This window comes from Hylobates moloch, unplaced genomic scaffold (assembly GCF_009828535.3).
Source record: "Hylobates moloch isolate HMO894 unplaced genomic scaffold, HMol_V3 SCAFFOLD_3, whole genome shotgun sequence".
NCBI lineage: Eukaryota > Metazoa > Chordata > Mammalia > Primates > Hylobatidae > Hylobates > Hylobates moloch.
The window spans coordinates 155,844,712-155,869,299 of record NW_026652278.1 but is presented as its reverse complement, the minus strand read 5'-3'; the positions used below and the strand labels follow the sequence as shown (position 1 = coordinate 155,869,299).

At 35.2% G+C, this 24,588-nt stretch overlaps 1 protein-coding gene across 5 annotated transcripts in view; it reads left to right on the top strand.

The window, feature by feature from the left end:
- The first annotated feature begins 1,407 nt into the window (after window positions 1–1,407).
- SPOCK3 (SPARC (osteonectin), cwcv and kazal like domains proteoglycan 3) overlaps window positions 1,408–24,588 on the top strand; it is a 501,843-nt gene continuing 478,662 nt past the window's right edge. For 2 of the 5 annotated variants that reach the window (XM_058436863.1, XM_032148876.2), the window contains exons 1-2: window positions 1,607–1,720; window positions 1,997–2,185. In XM_058436863.1, the coding sequence (XP_058292846.1) occupies window positions 1,997–2,185 (189 nt within the window). In that variant the 5' untranslated portion in view covers window positions 1,607–1,720. Of the gene's footprint in view, window positions 1,477–1,606; window positions 1,721–1,960; window positions 2,186–24,588 lie in introns of those variants that run through there. The other 3 variants (XM_058436862.1, XM_032148872.1, XM_058436865.1) reach the window with 3 other exon arrangements.

Sequence of the window (24,588 nt, the reverse complement as noted above, 5' to 3'; positions counted from 1 at the left end):
ATAGTGGAGAATGGACCACCTACTATTGTTTTAATAAATTCACTAAACAAGAATTTAAATATGTAAACTACATGGTAATAACCCTCTGTGAATAGGCAAAAATAAATATCTGCGAAGAATTAGCACACATCTATATTCTAAAAGTTTTCTGACATTTGTTTGTGTCAATCAGGGCTCCCATGAATTGCAGTAGTATGTTCCGTGTTATTGCTCCACTAATTTCATTCATCACTGTAGAAATGTGGGGAACTGAGAAAAACATGTTTTTCTGAGTTAAAAATAGTAATAGAAAATTCTTTCCTATAAAAATATTACACATATATTTCCTACCATACATATTATATATTTATTTTGAAATATTACATTTAAAAAGGAAATTAACATTAATCATTGAGTTTGGTTATGTTCATAGAGATTGCAGAATGTTAGACGAGATTGATATGGAAAATGTGTACTGCTGCTATTCGAATAGCTCCTGAAGTTTTGGAGGCTACAAGAAATTTTCAAAGGTCATAGCTTTGGGAAATGTAGTTTTGGCTGAAATCTCTAATAATTCAAATAGAGATTCATAATGTTATTGCAGTCTATTGGCTTGCAGACATTTCTTGATTTATGTGTAATATTTATTTCATCTAAATTCTCTCTATATATGAGAGATTCTCTGTATCAGATTTTCTCTACAAGGGGCTAATTACTAATTTCCTTCCAGTTTATTTAGAATATGTAGAAAAGACATGGAAAGCCAAATATTTTGTCATAAATGGAAGTTTGGAACACAAAATTGGTGTTCAGGCTTCAAAACTCTCTTCTTATTTTGCAGGAGGGAGACAGTAGGCTTTTAAAGTTTCTGATTCAGGTTCTACGTTCTAAAATAAAGTTGCCAGGGAGTTTTTATAAAGAGAAAAATGCAGCTACAGTATGTGGGAGATATAGGTGTTCTCAAACGCCCTACCTGGTAATGCTTCTCTCTCAAAAACAAAACAAAACAAAACAAAACAAAAAAAAAACGGGGAAAATAAAAAAAGAAACTGCAACCTTTAACATGAAAGTTTGCTTTCGGTAATAATCCGGAAGCTCATAGCAAACTTCAAATTTTCTGAAATTAAACAGATCTCCCAAGACCTTGCGGATAGATGGCCTTTCTTTAGGGAGGAGCTGAGTCCAGGAGCTTTACAGGGTAGGAAGTCCAGGTATTCTTATTTATTGATGCATAAAGTTTTCCTCTGATCTCGTTTCTCACGTCTGCCTGACAACCCTGGAAATTGCGGAGCAGAGGCAACTGCGAGAGATAGTACACTTTGTGTTAAATCCAGGAGCAGAGAATGAGCAGGCTGTTTCGCGAACATGAGAACCTCTTCTGGAGGGGAGAGGTTACAAAGCAGATAAGGATTCCTAGGCTAGGAGCTACCTCGTCCTCTGGCTCCAGCCAAGCGTCCTATCTGGAGCCAACTACAGCTGGGATCCAGCGAGAGGAAGGTGGGATAGGAGGAGGTGGAAGAGGAAAAAAACGGAGGTCGGGGAGGGAGGGGGAACGCAGGGGAGTAAGCTGGAGATCCGCGCGCGAAGGGAGGGTGGAGATGGGGGGAGCGCGCCGGGCGCAGGGAGCTGAGTGGACGGCTCGAGACGGCGGCGCGTGCAGCAGCTCCAGAAAGCAGCGAGTTGGCAGAGCACGGCTGCGTTTCCAGCAGGAGCTGCGAGCACAGTGCCGGCTCACAACAAGGTGATGTGCCAGGAAGCGGTTTTGTGCCCGCTCGGGCTGCTGCGGCTGGGGCTTGCTTCCTTATACCCACCTCTCCTCCTCTGGGTCTGCGTGTGTGTGAGTGCCCGGCTTTTGGGGGTAAAGCTTGCGGGGAGGGGACACGCTTGCCTCTGCTTGTCTCCTCCTCCCTCTACCCTCATCGTTGCTAATGCATGTTTTCCAGGGTCGCCCCTGGCTTCGTACCCCTTATTTGACACTGACATGCCCCCCCACCCCGCGTTGTGTCTCCTCTCCCAGATGCTCAAGGTGTCAGCCGTACTGTGTGTGTGTGCAGCCGCTTGGTGCAGTCAGTCTCTCGCAGCTGCCGCGGCGGTGGCTGCAGCCGGGGGGCGGTCGGACGGCGGTAATTTTCTGGATGATAAACAATGGCTCACCACAATCTCTCAGTATGACAAGGAAGTCGGACAGTGGAACAAATTCCGAGACGTAAGTGCCGCGCACCCCCATCCCCGGGCACACGCGCGCGCTGCTCCGAGGCGGGGGCCGCGGCGGCCGGGTGTGGGTGGGGAGTGGGCTCCGTTTTCTGAGGAGAGGGATTTAGGGAAACGCGGCGGCGCAGGGCTGCTGGAGAAGTTCGCAGTTCCGCTGCCCCCTCCCAGCTGGTTCAAGGGCTTGCTTCTTGGATGCACAGGAGTTCAGGTCTCACCAGGTTCCCACTATTCCTCCCCCACCCTGCTCTCCCCTGTGCCCCCTCCCAGCCCACAAAGGTTACAAAGTGCTGGCTCTACCCTCTCAACTTTTGAATGGTGTTTCTGGCACTGGTAAACACAGCAGATGTGCCTTTGCGATGTATCGCTACTAAAGTAACTGGGATCGATCCCGTCACTAATGGTCCATTAAGGAATTTGAGGGAGGAGGTAGGAAGATGTAAGATTTATAAATGCCCGCTCTCCAAGGATGGGAGAATGTTTGGCGGCACCAGTAAGCACTCGTTGAACTGCTCCTGCTTACATAAAATTGTCGATCAGATTTGTGCTTCGACATGACTTTAATCCAGAACATGTTTGCAATGCATTTGATTACATTTTATTCCAAAATGAATCACTGCCTTGAAATCTGCGGGAAGGGGATGCGAGGGCGGGAGGGTTGCAGGTGACAGCGATAAAAGAGTTAAACCGTAGACTCCCGTGGAGAGTTTTCAAAAGGGTTATTAAGAGGGAGCCAGGTTTAGACACTTGAAGCCAGTGGCCATGGCTTGCCAGTCATTTCTTTTTTCCTCACCTGATCTGAATGGAGCCCAGTAAGAGCTGCTCACGTACAGAGCGCGGTACAACTGGAAGCCCTGAACTTGGTTGTCCCAGTGAGGAGGCCGCCCTGATGGCTGAATACCGCCCGCCAGCCCACCCTTTAAAACGCGGAAGGCCTGAGCTGGAGCGAGAGTGATTCCCAGACACATTGCCAATCCTTACCGTGACATTTGAAAGAATTTCTCGTGGAGTCCATGTGCAGTGCACTACGTGGAGATGAGTTAACTTCTTTCATCCGCTCCGACTCAGTCACCATTTGGGAAAATAAACGGGAGCCTAGGCTAGCTTTCATCCTGCCTCCTCTAATCCATTCTCTCAACCTCTCCATGAAGTAGCTGACAAGCCAAATCTAGCAGAGGGATTCCTGAAGAAACACAAATTTTTACTTTAAAATTAGGTTTAGCCATTTGATTGAGAATATTTAATGGAGAACTTTGCCTACATACTTTATGAACAAAGCTTAAGCATCAATTTATTGCTAAATGAATGCCCTTATAAAAGCATACCCGTTGCATATTTGTTTTAAGTTTACACCAATACTGAGCACAAGCAAAAAGGATAGCGAGCGAGATATTCCTAAACCTAAAGAAAATTTGTTTATCATGCCCTCATTTGGCAAAAAAAAAAAAAAAAAAAAGAACATTTTATCAGTGTTTGAACAATGTTTGACATTATGACATTTCATTATTTAACGGCTGCTTTAAAATCTTTTAGAAATGAATTTTTGAAAGACCTCTCAACAATGGGTTATATTTAGTAGATAATACTGGTTGAATGCTGTTTTCTATTTGTTTTGGTTTTTTTTTTTTTTTTTTTTTTGATAAAATCAACTGCACAAGATTCCTCGCTGGGAGAATTGTAAGAGTATTACTATCTTCAATGAGAGCAGAGATAAAAGCTTTCTTCTCTAAAATGTATTTTAAATTTTGAATAACTTAGTATTCTCTTACTGTATTCAAATTACTTTATTGAATTATTGAGTGACTTGGACAGTTTGTGAATGTGTTTGATTTAAACTATTGAGACAAGCTGAGTTGCCTACTATAGAGCTAAATATGCTAGAATTTATGGAGTCAATTTCTATAGAGACAGTATTTTATTGCTATATCATTCTCAGGTATACTATGATCTCAAGGAAAAAGTCCATCAAAATTGTACATAAATTTTAAAAAGGATTTACTGATACATTTTATGCAAATATCTGTTTTGAAGTATCTGCAACACCTAAAAATAAATACTGATTTATCTGAAAAACTTTCATCAGGTTTTAGTATTACCATTTTAGTAAGACAGTTATGTTTTTGCAAAGATGACTTCTGGAGGGAATGGAGCAGATAAATGCCATCATTTTTTACCCTTGAACCACCTGTTGCTTATTATTAACATGGTAAAATGTATGCTGACAGTGTGGTTTCTCAAATAATAATTCAGAATGCATAATATAGAATCCTTATCTAGACCATCCACCCCACTGCTATTTGTGCATATTCTTTCCCTTTTGGGGAATCATTAGCTTCATAATCTTTTCGTAGCTCTCAGAATGTTATTTTTCAGTTCGTTTTCAGCTGGAAGCACATGGTGATAAGGCATTACTTGAAATAATACTATACTGCATGAATCTACCTTTAAATGTTCTGCATGAGCATTCATATCTCAAATAATGATTTATGAACTCACTTTATATGAGGGCAAAGAAACATGGAATTCTGAACCTCTTATTTGAGAAACAATTTAACTGAAGTACTTTTGTTTTGTGCTTTTTTCCCATAAAATATAATTAATTTTATTTACAAAAAAGCCTTGGGAAGCATCAGCATAATTATTGCTTGGATTAATCCTTATGATTATTTGTACTTCCTAAGTGACTGTTTTACATAATCAGCACTGTTTTACAAGTAACTCCTTAATGAAAATTTGAACTGTTCCTTCTTTTGAAATACATTTTAAAACTATCTTAAATAATATTTAAAAATACAATTTAGCATTATATTTTAATTGAATAATTTTAAAAATAAATGTTACTCGTTGTATATTTTATTTGTAATATACATATGTAAATATAATTGATTTACAATAAAGCTTTAGGAACAAAGAGCATGGATAGAGTTACGTGAGAGTAGGTGAGCATAAGAACTGCCGTTGAGGCTCATTTTCCCAATTTCCTTAATATAAATGCTAGAGAAGCAATGAAAGCAAAGACAAGTTTACAATGAATAGGTATTAACACAGGAGAAACAAGCTTCCAGTGAGTAGGTATTAACACAGGAGAAACCACAAGTACTTTTGACTATTCTTTGCTAGCAATGTCCGTTGAATAAAGTTTGTTACCTTTGTTGTCCTTTTGAAGGACGCTTGGAGTGTATGACGCTTAATGTTATAGACATAAAGAGCTTTCACTGTTTTGAAAATTATTATTTGGTTATTAGTATAAAAATTCTGATAAAGATTTTAATATCTATGTTTTAGGAAAGCATAAAAGTTTCACTTAATCTAGAGATATAGAAAAGTCAACACATTTAAACATAAGTACAGTAGATAGAACCAGCATGCTTTACTTAGGTTATAATTATGTGATTTTAAAATAAAATAAAATAAAAACTCTCTCAACAGTATATATTCAGTAGATATACTGGTTATATGCTGGTTTTTTTTTTTTTTGGTGGCGGGCTCTGTTGACTAGTGATAAAATTAAGTACACAAGATTCCTCAGTGGGAAAATTGTGGGATACCATTACTTTCTCCCAGAGCAGGAGTAAAGGATTCATTCATCCCATTCTTGTGAATATATTAGGAGAATTGGAAATCAGGATCATTATGAGGAAACTGAATTATTAGCTCAAGTGGCTTATGTATTGCATATTTCAAATATTTATATTTTATAATTTAATTAAGCCATAGCCTTTATCATGTAATAAATGAGTATGGAATTTGGAACCAATGAATTAATTAGTAATGCATGGTATAATAACATTATCAAAATGATCTATTATTGATTTCACTGAAATACATGAATTAACTAGGAATGACAAAAAAAGATAAAATATGAGAAGCCCTCAAATACTGTATTTTGGAATCAATATAATAAATACTTAGAAAAAAGAGGAATGATGGCCATGCTAATTTTTAAGTAACTCATATAATAAAAACAGGATTGTGCCCTTTAATGGAAATTCAAATAGTTCTAGATTAAATTAAATTTGTTTTTCAATAAAAATACCTGGGGCTCATTCTGAACTTTTTGCTTTAAGGAATCGTTACCATTAGTGTTATAGAAACCATAATCAACTTCCGTTTACATTCATTCCTTAAGTGATGTTTAATATCCTTTGGATATATTTAACGCAATAATAAAGTTCTACAGTTTAACTTTACAAATTTAACCTTAATGTAAGCTAAAGGACATGTAGAATATTGAGAAAATGTAAAATATAGGCTGACATGTCTCAGAGGCACTCAAATTATAAGTTGACTTTTTAAAAATACCTGATTTGCTGGTGTTGAATAGTAAGTAGAACATTCTTAATTTGTTTTTTCTTTTTATTTGCCTTTTTCATCTAAGGTGAGGTTCTTAAGTGCACAGATTATTTAAGAGATAATGGATGATGGTGAGGGATATTTCCTGGCACTTAGTGGGCTACAGAGGGGTCAAGATTCCCGAGGGTCTATCAACTTCTACTGTTGTTAGAAAGTAAATAAACCCATTTGTTTCTATGTCTACTCCAAATAAAGTATTCTATGGCTCTACAGGCCATTAAAATTCAAACAATGAGAATCTTTCAGGAATGCTCTCTCAGTACTTTGTTTAGGTTTATGATGTGCCCTGATTATATTTCTTGAGTTACAGGCATACTCTTACCATTGAGGGATCCTCCTTTCTGGCAACAAAGTTGTACTATTATACTTTTCAACAATATGTATCAAAAATAAAATTAAAGATTTATTCATAATTTGGATATATTTAATAAAGTGAACTACTGTTCTCTGTTTAAGAATGCTTTCTCAATAATGGATATCCAATTCTTATGAAAATGCACATTTTCGGTGTTTCTCACTATGAAGCAACATTTGTAACTGTGGTAATAATTACCTATATTTCACTGTAGTTGAGAACATAGGCATTTCTTGGGAATTCTTCACAGTTAATTGAGTGCATTATCATGAGTGTTTTTCTCTCTTTTGCTTTTTTGGTGATTACGAGCACTGGGTTTAGTTCTTAAAAGTTTGTGAATACAGTGTATATATTTGCAGATCAAAGCTGGTGAAGACTGTAGCACGCAGTTGTATTTTTATTGGACTATTATGCGTATTGTTTAAATCATGGGGAGATTTAATGGAGAGAGGCAATTGAACTCTTAAGAGAAGCCATAGGCAATCTTTGACAATTCTGGGACCAGTGAGTACCTACAGCAGCAAAGGGCTAGGCTCTGGCAGTATCCTGACTCTTGTTTTTGTCATCAGGATCCTAGTTAAGCCGTGATCACAGAACAAACTCCACACTCCTATTTTTTAAACCTGCTGCTACAACCACTACCCTGCTTGCCAGTCAAAATTTAAGTCTGGTTTTGTCATCAGGTATCACATGATGAAGGAAGGCAGGTCAGAAAATGTCCACTGATCTGCTTGTTTCTGAAGGGAATCTTAGCTAGAGCTGGTATCACATTATCAGATTCTGTCAGGAGGTATGAATTGATCACAAAACTTTAGTCGATTTTCCATGGGTTCATCTTAACAGAAATTAAAGAGAAGCAAGCAATACTTTTAACTCTCTAGCTCTCATAACTTCCAGTCAATGATTAGAAAAGTGTAACTAAGTGTAAAAGTGTAAGTAAGAGAAACAAATTACTCTATGTATGTTGTATATGTTTATATGTATTTATGTGTGTAGATTCATGCATAAATGTATATCTACATATATGTGTTATATGTGTGTATGTCAAGTTGACAACAGATTAAATAATCTGAAAACAGGCAATTATATATTGTGCTATAGGTTTTTTGTATGCACTATATATGTATAGTTATTACAAATAACATGTTGAGTAGAAAGCCAACATCCATCTACCCACCCCCAAAATGTTAAGACATGTTAGGTTTCTTTGTTTTTTTTTCTTTTCCTAGTGAAGTTTTCTGCATCTTATAACTTGAGATGATTTCATTTACTGTTACATGTGTGGACACAGTGTGCTTTTCTGTTTCTTACAGCTAGTCAGCTTGTTTGGGATTATATATTTAAACTTTTTAGCTAGATATACAAAAGGAACATTGGGTACCGCTATAGAGCATTTATGTTGCTACTCTGACAGTAAGACTTTGGGGTTGGATGCTTTTAGATCTTATGATTGTGACTCAGAGTGACATTTTATGTTCTTATACAACTTTAGTTTTCATGATCTGGGTCATAATTTTATTTCATTTTATGTACTTATTTTTAAAGGCTGATCTTTGACTTCTATAAATACTATCCAAGTCCTGTAAGCTCCTGGAGTATTTATATGTCTTTTTTCATTTATGAAAATCATTTCATCTTTTCTACTCTTTCTACCTCTTCTAGTTTACAGATTTGGACACCCCATTAGACTGTGAACTCCCTAAAGCTACAGATTGTAGTCTCCCTTCTTCTCCACGATCCTACAATTCACCTAGCATTACCACAATAATTGTCTCAGAGTTATCACTAGAAAATACTTACTAAATGAGGTGACATAATATTCAAAATACACTGCCAATTGAAAAATCCTTACCTAAAGGTTTTTTAGAGCTGTGTTGTCTTTTATTGGCCAGTTCAATTTCTGGCCACCTCAAGCCCATTTTGTAATTTAAATAAAAATTCAATTTTTATAAAATATAAAGTTATAAGTATTGAACCACTTTAGTCCTGTAAGTTCCAAAACATGCCAAAATAGAAATGCTGTGTTCAAGCTGTTGTGTCCAGTTTTAGAAAGGTCAACAGCAGATGACAATGACATGCATCATGGTGCTCCCTCGGCCAATTGGTTCAATTCTTTTTTCCATAGTTCCTCTTCAACAACATAATTGTGTTGCTCTAACATCTTTACATATTTTTGCTGCCTAATAGGCAATATCAAGCACTAGCATCTTCCCTTTCTTCTTCAACTACTGAACTTCAATTAATGGTTGTATAGGTAAATCCAGATACTTTACTGACAGTTCAGATTTCTTTCTTCCTCTTCCACCTCACTTACAACTGCCAGTGCGTTGGTTAGAGAGAGGTTAAGTTCCTGCAGAAAGGAGACCCTGAATCAGAGTACCCGAGTAACCATAGAATTCTGTTTTGCAAGCATGAGACCATCAAGAAGTGGGTGTCCAGGCCTGGGCTTTCAGGGTTACTCCCTCAAGCAAGCTTCTCTGTTAATGGCCATTTCCTATCTAACAGGAGGCGTTTAAGAGAAAATCTAGGACAATCACCTTGTCCCAGAATCCACCTGAAAGTTATCACACATTACTTCTACTTGTATCCCGCAGGCCTGAACTTAGTTACATGTCAACACCTAGCTACAAGGGATACTGGGAAATTTAATCTTTAATGGGAATGATCAGCACTAAAAGAAAGCAAGCGATACTCAGTACTCGGAGAAAATGTTGGTAACTACGGTATCTGGTTATGCTCTTTCAATCATCTAAATATCTCTGGAAAATATTCTCAGTCTCCACCCCCGTGTCCTCTGATGGGAATGTTTTTTATCATTGTCAGTTGTTTGCCTCCCTAATCAATCTTTCTTCCAAATTCCATATTATCCCAGTATCCTCTTAGCCATGATGGACATGCTTGAGTAGTGCTTGCTGAGCCAAAACTATGACACCTAGTACCTAACTGTTCTAGGTGTAGGAGTTTGGTGGTAAGTAGTAGAGTGCTAATTTCTAAAAGGAAATTTCGAAGGTCAAAACCAAAGCAGAGTGTCCAAAAAGCTACCATGTTAAGGAGAGCCTGAATCTACTTACCAATGCTGCTTTCCTTTAGTGAAATCATTTAGCATGACTTCTGTGAAATCTTTTTGAACTGTAGATCTTTGGTCATAGGAATGGAATTCCCTGTGTTAAGGCATTAATGGTGATTGGTGGGCAAAAATTAGAATTTACTTCTCACATCTCTTAGTTAAAGAACAGGATACTCTCTTGCTGTTACTAGTGTATTTCCTCTGATGCAGAAAAAGGAAAGTACCACTAACACAAACAACATTTTGCTGAAATAATACTAGAAGTGACACCCTTGCCGGGTTCATGCAGCTCTTAGGCTTGAAAGCAAAGAAAACAATCTTTTTGGTTCTAGTATCTCTGGGACAGTTAAGAAATAAAAACTGCAGCAAATCAGGTTTGCCAGAATTCCCATACAGGCTTTACTCTTTAGATTTTTTTTTTTTCTTAACATGGAAGATTACTGGCAATTAGAATGCCTGAACTTCTTAACTGAATCATAAACAGAGATGGTGAATTGCACTGTCTATCAGGTTTTGTTTTCTGGAGAGATCCTTGATTTTTTCCATCTTCATACTTGCTACAGAAAAATGTTCCTATTATCATTTTTCATATATATTCATGGCATGATTATATTACAAGGGATGATTATATAATTTTGCTTAATATGTTACACATAATTAAATTAATAATACTAATAATATAGTATACAAATATGTAAGGTAAAAGGGTAGGTAAAAAGTCTTCATAAAGTTATTTTTCCCTTGAAGTCATGTCATTTCTCCCAAAGGATTGATGCTTTCCCTAATATTCTTCCACCAGAAGTCACCTGGCCTTCAATTTTCTGCTCACAAGCTGTTTCCTTTATCGAGGAAATAATGGTCTGAATCAGAAATGCTGTCTCCCACCTCTGAATATATATTGCAGATTTTTCTATTTATAAATTAAGAATAATGGCCTAATAAAAATTTTTATTCCCTCCTTCAGAAATAGCACCATTATATTTCATTAGTTCATTTATTTGTTTTAAAAGCATTATGTTGAATAAATAATAATAATCTTAGCAATCTGTGTGAGGTAGATTCTTTCTGTTTTTATTTGTGGCTTGTATATTTTGGAAACATTTAAGCCATATTATCACTCTTATTATAAAACAGAGATAATTAAATTCAGTATTCTGTTTTCATAACTGTTTGATTAGAAAAGTTATTGATTATTTAAATTATGCTATTTCAATATAGAAAAGAAAGTTTTGGACGGGTGTGTTGGCTCATGCCTGTAATCCCAGCACTTTGGGAGGCCAAGGTGGGCAGATCTTGAGGTCAGGAGATCGAGACCATCCTGGCCAACATGGTGAAATCCTGTATCTCCTACATATACAAAAATTAGCTGAGTGTGGTGGCACGTGCCTGTAATCCCAGCTACTCGGGAGGCTGAGGCAAGAGAATCGCTTGAACCAGGGAGTCAGAGGTTGCAGTGAGCTGAGATCGTGCACCTGCGCCCCAGCCTGGCCATAGAGCAAGACTCAGTCTTAAAAAAAAAAAAAAGTTTAAGTACCTTTTTATTGCATTTATCTGTATTATATACATTTTTTGTTAGGTTTGAACATTTGGTAGCTTGGTTTACTATTGATTAGGAAATTAATTAGGAAAAAACTTACATTTGGTATACACGGCTATTTTAAACAATCAAATAACAAGTGGCATATACAAAAATTGCTTCTTTTTCTACAGCATTCTCTTAAGCTTTTTTATGTGGATTTAGTATGAACTATATGCTAATGTTTCTATTTTCAGATTGTTATAGCATTTCATCAATAAAATATCCCACATCTTTATCTACATTTTTGAATATGCGAGGACAAATAAACTCTATTTTAACTTTTCCATACTCTTTTATCATGGATTCCTCTTTTTGTCTTATTTTATTCTTTGAAAATTCCAGCTAACTATGGTAATTAAGTTTAAACACAATGTCTTTAACAGTGCACTAAACATGTATATAGTAAGCAAGATGACAAAGATAATAAAAGTGAAAAAATATGTGCCAGAAAACTATGATGTCAGAATTTATAAAGTAAATACAACTTTATTAGCTATTTGATGGAAATAATTTAAAAATATTTTAATTTAATTAATGGCTGTTTGTCTAACCATAACTTTTAAAAATAAGTTAAATCCCCAAATAGTGTGTATTTTATATGTGAATAGGGTACTTAAAATTTGACTCACTATGGCTATAGAGAATGATGATGGTAAAAATGCACTCACCCAAAATATCAAAGGAGATAAGTACTAAAAGTTTTATAATAAAAATATGACAGACTCCTCCTTGTCTAGAAATTGATATTAATGTAATAATAATAAGCACTTTAATACAGCATATCACATGCAAGGAGTATTATAAGTTCACTTTTAATTTAATTCTTTAGGAATAAGGACTGGCTATATTGCCCAAGCTGGTCTCGAACTCCTAGGCTCAAGTGATCTTCCTACCTTGGCCTCCCCAAGTGCTGGGATTACAGGCATGATCCACTGTGCCTGACTAGTTTTTAAAAATGTATTAATTAGTAATATCCCCATATGGAATGTGCAACTGTTAATCCATTGTGTAGCTGAAGAAACTCAGGGCCAAGATCACACAGCTAGTATCAGTCAGGGCTCTCTCCAGTAGCAGAATTTTGGCTCCAAAGACTTTGTCCTTAAACATAGAAGAGTAATGCTTCTTCATGTGTTAATGCTGTTTTGGGTCACTGTTATATGCTAGGCACTTTAAATATATTATCCCACTTAATATGTATCTCTCCATATATATATAATATATCTATATATAAATATATATTTATATATAACCATAATATGTAAGCATATATAAATATATGTGCTTTATATATGAGTATTCATATTTATATATGAATATATAAATTTATATTTATAAATGAATATAAACTGTTATCTATTATATTTTATATATTCATATATAAATATATTCATATTTAAATATATAAATATATATAACTTTTAATTGTAAAAAGCACATGATATAAAATTTACTATATTAGCCATTTTTAAGTGTACAATTCAGTAGTGTCAAGTATATTCACATTGTTTTGCAACCAATCTCCAGAACTTTTTCATTGCAGAACTGAAACTTTATACCCATTTAACCACATCCCATTTCGCCCTTCCTCCAGTCCCTGGTAACAACCATTCTACCTTTTGTTTCTACGAATGACTGCTTTAGATATATATGTGGAACAATAATATTTGTCTGTTTGTGACTGGCTTTTGTTAGCGTAACGTCCTCAAGTTTCATCCATGTTGTGGCATGTGACAGGGTTTCCTTTTTCTTAAAGACTGAACAACATTCCATTGCATATATATTTTACATTTATCCACTTATCTGTCAATAAAAAACCTTGGGTTACTTCTACTTCTTTGCTATTGTAAATAATGCTGCTATGAGCATAGGTATGCAAATATTTCTTCAAGATCCTGCTTTCAGTTCTTTGGATATATACTCAGAAGTGGAATTGCTGGATCATCTGATAATTTTATTTTTAATTTTTTAAGGAACTGTTTTCCATGGTGGTTACGCTGTTTTACAGTCCTACTCACAATGGATAAGGTTTCCAATTTTTTGCACCCTTGCTAACACTTGTTAATTTACATTTTGTTGTTGTTTTTGTTGTTAGTAGCCATCTGCATGGATGTGAGTTGATACTGTGGTTTTGATTTGCATTACCCTAATGATTAGTAATGTTGAGCATATTTTCATATACTTGTTAGCCACTTGTACAGCATTTCTGAAGAAATGTCTGCTCAAGTCCTTTGCCCATTTTTAATTGGGTTATGTGTTTTTCTTTTTGGTAAAATCTTTTAACAATCAAAAAAGTAGAGATTATTAATCTTCTTTCACAAATAAAGTAACTCAGTATCAGCAAGCTTAATCAACCTGCTCAAAATCAGTGAAGTTTGAAATGACTTTCTAATTCTTAAGAGCATGTCTTTTTAATTAACAGTTGACCACTTTAAAACAGTTACTACAGACAGCTCAAATTGCTTTTTTTGTTGTATTATATTATATTATGTTATATTATTTATATTTTAAGAGACAGCAATTTGCTCTGTTGCCCAGGCTTCAGTTCAGTGGTGTCATCATAGCTCACTGCAGTGGGAAATTCCTGGGCTCAAGTGATCCTCCCACTTTTGCTTCTCAAGTAGCTGGGACTGCAGGCATGTACCACCATGTGTGGCTAATTTTTTTTTTTTTTTTAATTTTTTGTAGAGACTGGGGTTTCACTTTATTGCCTAGGCTGGTCTCAAACTCTTAGGCTCAAGCCATCCTCCCGCCTCAGACTACCAGAGTTTTGGGATTACAGGCGTGGCACATTGTGCCTGGCTTGGTTTTCTATCTTTTGACATATAGTTGGTCCTTTTAAATGGTCACATTGACTGTCTATTTTCTTACCTGCTAGACCAAGGAATTGATTAAGGTTTGCAATTTGTATTAGAATTTATTGTCCTTTATACAGAATCACCATGATCTTGCTATAATTTGATCAGTATATCTTGAAGCTGCAGTAGGAAACTTCTAGTTGCCTGTCCTTCATTAGTCTTACAAATGTCAGTAGTTTCAAATCACGTACTGTTCAAATAGTAATGTTTATCCCTGCAGAGGTACTATATTTGGCAACAGCATATTACTGGCATTTTTATTACTGACCTTTTTTGATATCAAAGTGCAGGTCTGAATATCTTATGTGGTCAGAAATAGCTGTTAAAAGAAATACTAGGCTGGGTGGGATGGCTCACGCCTGTTAATTCCAGAACTTCCAGAGGCTGAGGTGGGAGGACGACTTGTGGCCAGGAGTTTGAGACCAGCCTGAGCAACAAAGCCAGACCTCATCTCAGCAAAAATTCAAAAAAAAAAAAAAATTAGCTGGGTGTGGTGGCACATGCCTATTGTCCCAGCTATTCAAGAGGCTGAGGTGGGAGGATTGCTTGATCCAGGAGGTAGAGGCTGCAGTGAGCCGTGATCACACCACTGCACTGCAGCCTGGATAGCAGAGTGAGATCCTGTCTCAAAAAAAAAAAAAAAAAAAAGTTCTTGCAGCGTCTGTTGTTTGGATTAGAAGTTTAACATCTTCAGAAGCTGTTTTTTAAATGTTACTGTGCCTAATTTTTAATTTCTACAGTTGTGCCGCCACCCCCTCCTTTTCTTGGCTGAAGAGAATTTGACTTCTTCCTATTATCAAATTACGTAAAATGGAAAAAGGAATTATTTTCTTTAATTAAATTCTAGGATTCACAACTTATTATATGTAATCAACATACATATCATTTGTAATACAACATAAGTGTAACCATTGTTGAATGGGTTCTGAGAAAACCTAGCAATCTCTGTTCTAGTAGAAAACATAGTTTTCTGTTTTCCATGTTGAATATCAAGGAGAGATGTAATGTTATTGACTTAAAAAAATGAAATCCTATCATATATAAGATAGGTTGGAATATATGTAAGTTTTTAAGAATATTTTGTTGTCTGCATATATTTTGAAGTCCTCTACGTCTAGAATTTCATTTAAGATATTATGAACAATAACACTGAACATGGGTTCTGTTTTGGAGATTTTAGCGAAAAAGCAAAATTAATTTGCTGCTACACTGAAGAAAATATAAATTTGAATAAATTAAAAGTCATTAATTTCTGTAATTTATTTTTAAGTTACAGGGAACTTAATGCTAAATTTTATACTAAGGATTTATGTGAAATAAATGGTTATATGGAATATTCTCTGATGAAAATTAAAATAAATCTTTCAGTCAACTTGAAATCTTTATGTTGAGTGTTCTAGATAATTTTGTGAGTTCTTTATTCTTAGCATAAGTAAAAGCTCATTTAGTAGGAATGAGAAAGGAACCAAAAATGCCACAACTCAATCTAATTAATTGTCTTCTGATATGTAAAACATTGCAGGGCATTGTGTGCCTGAATACTGGTAAAATATTAGATATACCTCCTAAAAATAGTAATTTGATAGTCCCTTAATCACAGCTCACTTTTACTTTTCTATTACCAAACTACTTTGTGACTTTCAAAATATTTACATAGGGTACGATAGGCAAGACACTCTGAAATACGAGCTTGCTAATTGCCTTGGCACATGGTATTAGCATCTGCTGAGAATCAGTTTTAGAATATCAGGACAATATTTATAGCCTTTCATGGCATACAGTATATTGTGAAATTATAGACAACCTCCTAGTCTTCCAGTAAGGCTGCCTAAGGTGCCCTTGGCAACATCTGATATTCTCCTTGGTTGTCCCTAAGGCAGTCAGATTCATCTAAAATGAACAATCCCTGAGGCAAAACTTTTCTAGAACATTATATCAACAGTATTAACCTAATATTACCTGAGACATTTTTCCTTGACATAAAATATATTTTTTTGGAGTTGAGATGTTATACACTTTATAGTTTTAAAGAACTATTGTACTTAATGAAACTGTGAATTAAAGGCACACTCCACACTGATAACTAGGGAAGTGCTAGTTTGGAAGCTGTGAAATTTGAAATTAACAGTAGGCAAAGTAGTATTTGTATATAGACCACACATTTAGTATATTATCCTTGGAATTTCTTATTGATTAAATATGCCAACTTTCTTTGCTAATGTTATTGCCATTGAAAATTGTTTATTTCAGAATTTAAAGTTTTTTTGTCTTTAGTTTACATATTTTTCTAGATAAAATTTTTTTAAAATGGGAAGGTTGTCTGTGGGGAATGACATGTTTAATTCAGATAACAAATTAGTAGTCTAGATAGGAAAAAAATATCTCACATTACTTTTTTAGGGAATAAAATATATTTAAAAAATTTTAAATGTATACCATAAACCAAATTTTGAATATGTTTGAGAGGCATAGGCAGTTTTTAGGTCAGTGAATGAGATCTGGACATCTAATTTCAGAACTGCTTTGTTTGCTTTGAGTAGCTGAAAGCTACCTGGCTTTGCTACAAGAAGTCTTATGTTTATTCTTGGAAGGAGTGCCTCTTTATTGAATATGCTGTTTGCTCTGATGTGTGGATTCTGGAGGATCCTTGGTATCAGCCTCAAAGGTGACAAAATCACCCCTGGTGCCAGTTGCTACTCTTGGAACTAGGATCAGAAGTCAAGTAAAACGTCAAAACATCATCTGAGGCCAAGTTAATGTTTACTGGGGATCTCAGACACTTACCTTGCTATTAACACACGATTATTTTTGAGCTAAGGACAGTTCCCTGACTTCTGATTGTTCAGCCTATGTGCCCCTGAATAGCTTTTAAGCGCTATTCAGAAATGTGCCATGTTAGAAACATAAGAAAGCTTATGATCTTGTAGTAGTAGTTCTTGTGAGTGGTGGGTAGTTGCATGATTTAGGAGTTGTAATTAAACTTTGTTCTTAGTTATTGGACTTTGATAACTTAATTTTCACCTTTTTATTTTTGGACTATACTGTGATGTTTCTGATTTGTGTTTGTTGTTTGCTAAAACCCTTTTGGTTTGTGAGTTTAACTTTTTTTTACTTTAATGAAACTATATTTAACTTCCTTCTAGATGGCATAATAAAAATCCATAGTTTAATTTTTATAGCAATGTTGCAATATTTATATCATGTATAGCCATTTAGTATGTGAAAATATGTATTTCAGATTGAGTTTTAAATTGGGCACACGTTATATATCCACCAAGTTTCTTTCTTTAATAAATATTGGCTAAATCACCTAATAATCAAAATAAGCTGTGTAAAGGACATATTAATAGAATTTTGTATGTTATACAAATTTGCAGTAGCATATTTTTTAGGTTTTTGAAATATTTTCATATACAGTCTTCTCTCAGTATCCACAGGGAATTGGTTCCAGGACACCCCCACCAGGAGAGATACCAAAATCCATGAATCCTCAAGTCTTATATAACACAATATAGTATTTGCATGTAACCTACACTCATTCTCCCATATACTTTAAATTACCTCTAGAGTACTTATAATACCTTATACAATATAAATGCTATGTAAATAGTTGCTTTACTGTATTTTTTAGGAAAAGATACCAAGAAACAAACAAAAAAAGCCATATGTACATGTTCAGTAGAGAGGCAACCATCTATTCTTTTTTTCTTGGGTATTTTCAGTCTGTGGTTGGTTAAATGCATGGATGTGAAATTCATGGATGCAGCGGGTCAACTGTATTACAATTTTTAACTGAAATAACCTTGTAAATAAAATAGTCCGACTTGTTAAGGATATTCAAATTATTATTTAACAAACTTTTGTTTAATTCTTTTTAAAGTGTACATTCATTAATAAGAGGCAAATAAAGTAGCCACATACATTTTTTTTCACAGTGTTTAACAAACTGTTTTTTGTTCTTTAACAAAGCCATTGGATAAGGCAATTTGTACATGTGTTTAGTTTGGCAAAGTAGTTTATCTCTAGTCTCTGATCTTATTTATATTTTTTTAGGATTTCTCTTTACTATTGTCATTCAATTATGAGCATTTACTTTTGCAACATAATTAATAAAGTGTTTCAACATGTATTAAACTGATGCTTTTCCAAAGCTAATCTTCTGGGCCAAAACTCCTTAATTATTTTGGGGTGCAGAAACTCAGAATTTGAGGATATCTGTGGTCACTTTTTCAGAAAATACATAGATATACAAAACATTGTGTATAATATTCAGAGAATTCACAGTTCTCAGCTGCGATTATTTAAAACGTAGGTAAAAGTGAGCTGTGCGATGCCATCATTTCTACAGAACACAACCCCTAAAGCCATGCAAAAAAAATTTAAATGACCTTGCAATTACAGGAAATTTATTATTGATGATATCTTGGACTCTTGTCTTCCTCCTCAGTGTTCCCAATCAAATCACTTGCATATCCTGTCAGGGTCTTCTCTGCAGTATTTTTCAAATCCAAGACTGTTCACTCTTCTTTGGGCCAGATCCTCATTATCCATCCCTTAGGCTAGTCTTGTAGGTAACCTTCATGTTTTCAGGCTTCTCCCTGCCTGCAAGCACCAATAATACTTTTTTGATCAATTATTTTTTTCCCAAATCATAGTTCCGATCTTGTTCTTCTGTTCAAAATCTTCTATTCATCCTTTAATTTATTACAGAATAGGATTGCATATAGCTGCAACTGTAAGTTGCCTTCCAAAAATCTGTAAACGGTATTTTTTTCGGTGGGATAAACCGCAAACTCCACATAATGGATCAGTTCATATATATGTATTGTCACATTAGAAGGAGATCATGTGATTCCTAAGTCTACTGGAGACTCTTCAAATATTGTAACATATACTTGGAGGGAGGCTGTTCATCAGAAGGTGTCTGAAATGAGACACAGAAAAATCATTTACCCAGGCAAGCTTTGCCAGTTCTAAGGCAAGAGAGTGGTCATTTCCAACATTACTCTAATGCTCTACAACATGTACGGGTCAAAAATTTTCCTTTCTTCAATTCCATGCTCACCCAGCAAATTTCTGATTTTAATGTAGCTCAGCCTCAGGGAGCAAATGTACCAGTCTTCCTGACATGTGTTTTCTGCTGACAGAACAAGGTTTCTGAGGCTTTAGGGCTGAAGGCCAGATTGTGGATGGTGGGAAATTCATCAAGGTAATACTGCAGTGTGAGCTCTTTCACAGGTAGCCAGGATGGTCCTGATGATAGACAGGTCTCATCAGGAGCTTTCTATTCAAACATCAACACCAAACAACATCCAAATTTCCTATTCCCAAATCCAAAAGCTCTTCACTACCTGCCTCCAAACCGTATTTGCTTTCTTATCCTTGTTTCCTCTTTCATGCATTCTTCACACAAATCAGGTATCACCTATCTTCACGCCACATTTGCTGCTCTTTCTTTTTTTGTGTCTTCCTCACAGTGAGTTTTTCATCTAGAAAAGGCGGCCTTTGCCCTGTTATGTATCTCATTCTCATTTTTCATGACTTATTTTTATGTTTTCCTTTTTCCATGACCTCTTCCATGATTACTATAGTCACATACAACCTGTCTTTTTCATGAGCCCCTGAAGCACTTTTTGAAAGGTGGTGTCAGCAGTGGAGAGAGCCATGTTTCTTAAGAGTTCTGTACCTTGCACTCCAGGAGTGCAGAAGGAATAGTCATAAAACATTCAAATATGGGTAAGTGAAGCAAACTGTAACCTATTCCTTGCAGATCAAGTATAGGAGTTAGTAGTTAGTATAAACACCCCAAGCCAGGTTAATATTATTAGTTGATAACACAACATTTTATCTTATTTCTTCTGTAGAAATTTTCTACTGGTCCTGGCAGTTACGGAGCACATGTTCATTTTTAATTTCTAGACAGTCTTTCCTAAATTTTGATTTTTGCATTTAAACTCTCATTTACTTTACAAGAACACTGTAACTTTTTACTATCATGTTTGAAGTATAGTAAATACATATATAGTAAATAAATATATATGCAGTAAATATATATATATATTTATATTAACAAGGGTTTGCATGTCATATGCAACATGTTTTTGCTCTTCCAAGCGGCCAACTCCTGATCTATAATTACTATGAAAATGTCAACAGTAGGCTGCTGGATTTCTCCCATAAGTCTTCACAGAAATTAGCTGCCCCAAGGTAAGCTTTCAAACCTAGAGAAAGGATTTTCACCGCATTTTGTCCGAACTCAAACTTTCTAAAAATGAGAAACATTTTAGGTAAGAAGTAACACTGGTGAACTGCTTTAAGACTCAAATGATTCATTCTAAGATTCACTTTAAGATTCATTCTCTGTGTGTAAAATTACAGAAAAGTGAAATTTATAGACTTTATTTTTCCTGGAAGAGCATCTATTTTAATATAACTTTTAAACCTGATTTTATAATAAAAATATAATGTTAAGAACAATCACTTCGGAAAAGCCAAATGATCGTTATTGAGAAGCCAAATAATCTGATGTATATTAAGTAACTTCATGTTTTATTCATGAATTTAAAAAGTGATAGTGTTTTCAGTACCCCAAACAAAATTGAAATCATAATTTCTCACAAAACTTTTTTTTTTCTATTTTGCTGATAATGTTATAGTGTTATGCATTCAACTCTGGAGAATCTAAAATACTAATGAGAGACAACTGGATTTATAATCTATGCTATAAAGTTACTTAAAAATGATAACAAATATTGTTTATAGATATTTTATTCTTTAAACTCCATAAAAGCAGTAGTAACAACAAATACAATAATGAAACCATTACAACTACTACCTATTGGGTGGTTTCATGATGGTATGCTTTCTATATTCTTAAAACCTTTTCTAAATTTACATTTTGGAAGACATCCTCAACCAATTTAATAAAGGTTACATCTACACTCATAAAATCAAAAGCAGAAATGAGGGCTTTGACAACATAATTTGGTATCAAATCATGTACTCCAATTTCTTGAATATTACCATAGCATTTTATAGTATAGGATTATACTGTTTCAATTTTCATCATAATAAAAAAGAACAATATTTAAATCAAGCAGTCAGTCGTGTGACAGTGCAATAGATTAAGTCATCTGTGTGATGAAATGCCACATTGACGTTTACAATTTTTTATGGCAATTGCTTATTGGTATTGTGCTCTTGTGCTCTTTTATAAAATTTCTAAAGATTCAAGATTCACCATGTGTAATCTTTTAGGATTTCATCATGAAATACTGGTAATACAAGGTAGTTGAATGTATTTATATTGAAGCCATGATGTTTTGACTTATAATTGGTGTTGAAATTGATCATGGGGGAAAAAGAGATTTCTATTTCCTCCATCATATTTAAATGAATATTTCTGGCAATAGTGTTTATGTTTCAAACTCTAGCTCCATTTTATCCTTAAAGTAGCAGATGATACTGGTGAAAAGGCAAAATGAAAGACCGCAATAAAAGAAAAAATTTCTTGTTAAGTATTTAAGTTTTCTCAGTTATGGGGAGAGTTAATTTTATAATATCACATAACTTTTTTATACTGTTATCATTAATGCAATTTGTGACATGAAAAAAGCAGGAATATTTAATGTCATCAAATAGCAGAAAAGGTTTAAAAATAGTTACAATTTTGAATACACTGTGACATATCTCTGTGGCATTCTGGCTCCATGTAACACAGAATTGCATCTGCTTTTGCACAAACACAGGAAGAAATTGCACATGTAAACAGTTTTATCTCATGGACAAAAATAAAACATTAAGTTGATTTTCCCTAGCAAGGAACTGAGGCCTAGAAGAGCAACTTTGCCATTTACTGTGCCATCAATGAGCATAGGCTGACAACAGGCCATCTATGCTAAACTTAAAAGATTCAATCACATGCTGCCATTGACAGTATTAACATTTCTGTAAATAAACATCTGGAAAATGCTTAGATGTAGATTGTGCTCCAGCATCTTCACTACAGACAGGGGTAATGGCCAAACCAAATGTTCTAAGGTAATTCTTAAAGGCATGTGGACAAATGCTCTATGTTTCATTTGTTTTGTATTTTGTCATGTAGCTTGAAAAAAATTCAAAAATCACTCTAATTTTCTAAAATACCTTGACCACACTATTTCTAATACCCTAGAGTATAATTTCCTAGCGACATTACGTAAGCAAATTGGAAAAATGTACTTTATCAATTTTGAAATGACTCTAAATGTATTTTGAATTGAATGTGATTTCTGTTCTCTGTTATGATGTAGTGGGTGGAGAAGTATGTCCCTTGGCTGTTGGTTCTCTGAATTACATTAAATAGTTTACTGAGACAGATACAACTTGTGCTATTATCAAAGCAATAGGAATAGAAAAATATGGTTTTGGTTAAAATGATCAAAATTTTCTTGAGTCCAGATTTCTGTCTATATTCAGAGGTACAAGAGTAAATCTTTGGCTGGGCGCGGTGGCTCCCGCCTGTAATCCCAGCACTTTGGGAAGCCGAGGCGGGTGGATCATGAGGTCAGGAGTTCAAGACCAGTCCTGGCCAACATGGTGAAACCCTGGCTCTACAAAAAATACAAAAAGTAGCCAGGCATGGTGCCGGGTGCCTGTAATCCCAGGTACTCAGGAGACTGAGGCAGGAAAATCTCTTGAAACTGGAAGGCGGGGGTTGCAGTGAGCCGAGATTGCACCATTGTACTCCAGCCTCGGCAACAAGAGCAAAAGAAACTCTGTTTCAAAAACAGAAAAAAGTAAATCGTTTTTAAAAAGTCGAATAAACAAAACAAAAACTGTACTGAAAAATCTAAAATGAACACAACCCAGAGTGTAGTGCCTTGGAGTAAAGGCATATATTAGAACTAGTTTTGTCATTTATTTTGTGTTTGTTTATATTAATAACAACCCTGTATTGTAGGTATTATTGTCGTTATTTTCCAGAAAGCCAGAATAAGCAGACAAACAGATAATAGTGGTCGGAGATTTGCCTAATGATGCTGGAGTCAGTATGTTTACACTGCCCATTGTGTAGCAATTTGAACAATTTGGTAAATAGTAAGGCAAATAGGTCTTGAAGTTTCTGTTTTATATCTGCATAGCTCAGCAAAGGAAAATTGCTTCACTAAAACAATTGATTAAAAGCATGCCTTTGTCTGTTGTTAAAATGAAAACTACCATATTTACTATGTTCCAATATGTACATGTGTTAGTCCTTTTTCATGCTGCTGATAAATCATACCCGAGACTGGGCAATTAACAAAAGAAAGAGGTTTAATGAACTGAGAGTTCCATGTGGCTGAGAGGCCTCACAGTCATGGCAGAAGGTGAAAGGCATGTCTCACATGGTGGCAGACAAGAGAAGAGAGCTTGTGCATGGAAACTCCCCTTTTTAAAACCATCAGATCTCATGAGACTTATACGCTATCACAAGAACAGCATGGGAAAGACCTGCCCCCATGATTCAATTACCTCCTAGAGGGTCCCACCCACATCACATGGGAATTCAAGATGAGATTTGGGTGGGGACACAGCCAAACCATGTCATTCTGCCCCTGGCCCCTCCCAAATCTCATGTCCTTACATTTCAAAACCAATCATGCCTTCCCTGCAGTCCCCCAAAGTGTTAACTCATATCAGCATTAACTCAAAAGTCTACAGTCCAGAGTCTCATCTAAGACAAGCAAGTTCCCTTCTTCCTATAAGCCTGTAAAATCAAATGCAAGTTAGTTACTTCCTAGATACAATGGGGGTACAGGGATTGGGTAAATACACACATTCCAAATGGGAGAAATTGGCCAAAGCAAAGGGGCTACAGGCCCCACGCAAGTCCGAAATCCAAGGGGGCAGTCAAATCTTAAAGCTCCAAAATGATCTCCTTCAACTCTATGTCTCACATCCAGGTCATGCTAATGCAACTATGTATATTAAGTACATAATATATGTTAATCATTATTTCTGTCATTATCAATTACATAATTTATAACTTAAGTTGAACTTAAAAAAATCGTTCATTGTTTGGCAATTAAACCACATTTAGATTAAGCATGTTTTCCAAAATATGGAGGATCTATCATTTTCCAATAAATCAGAAGTGTCTATGCAATAACTGAAATATGTGATCAGATATTAAAAATGTATATATATATATATATAGAGAGAGAGAGAGAGA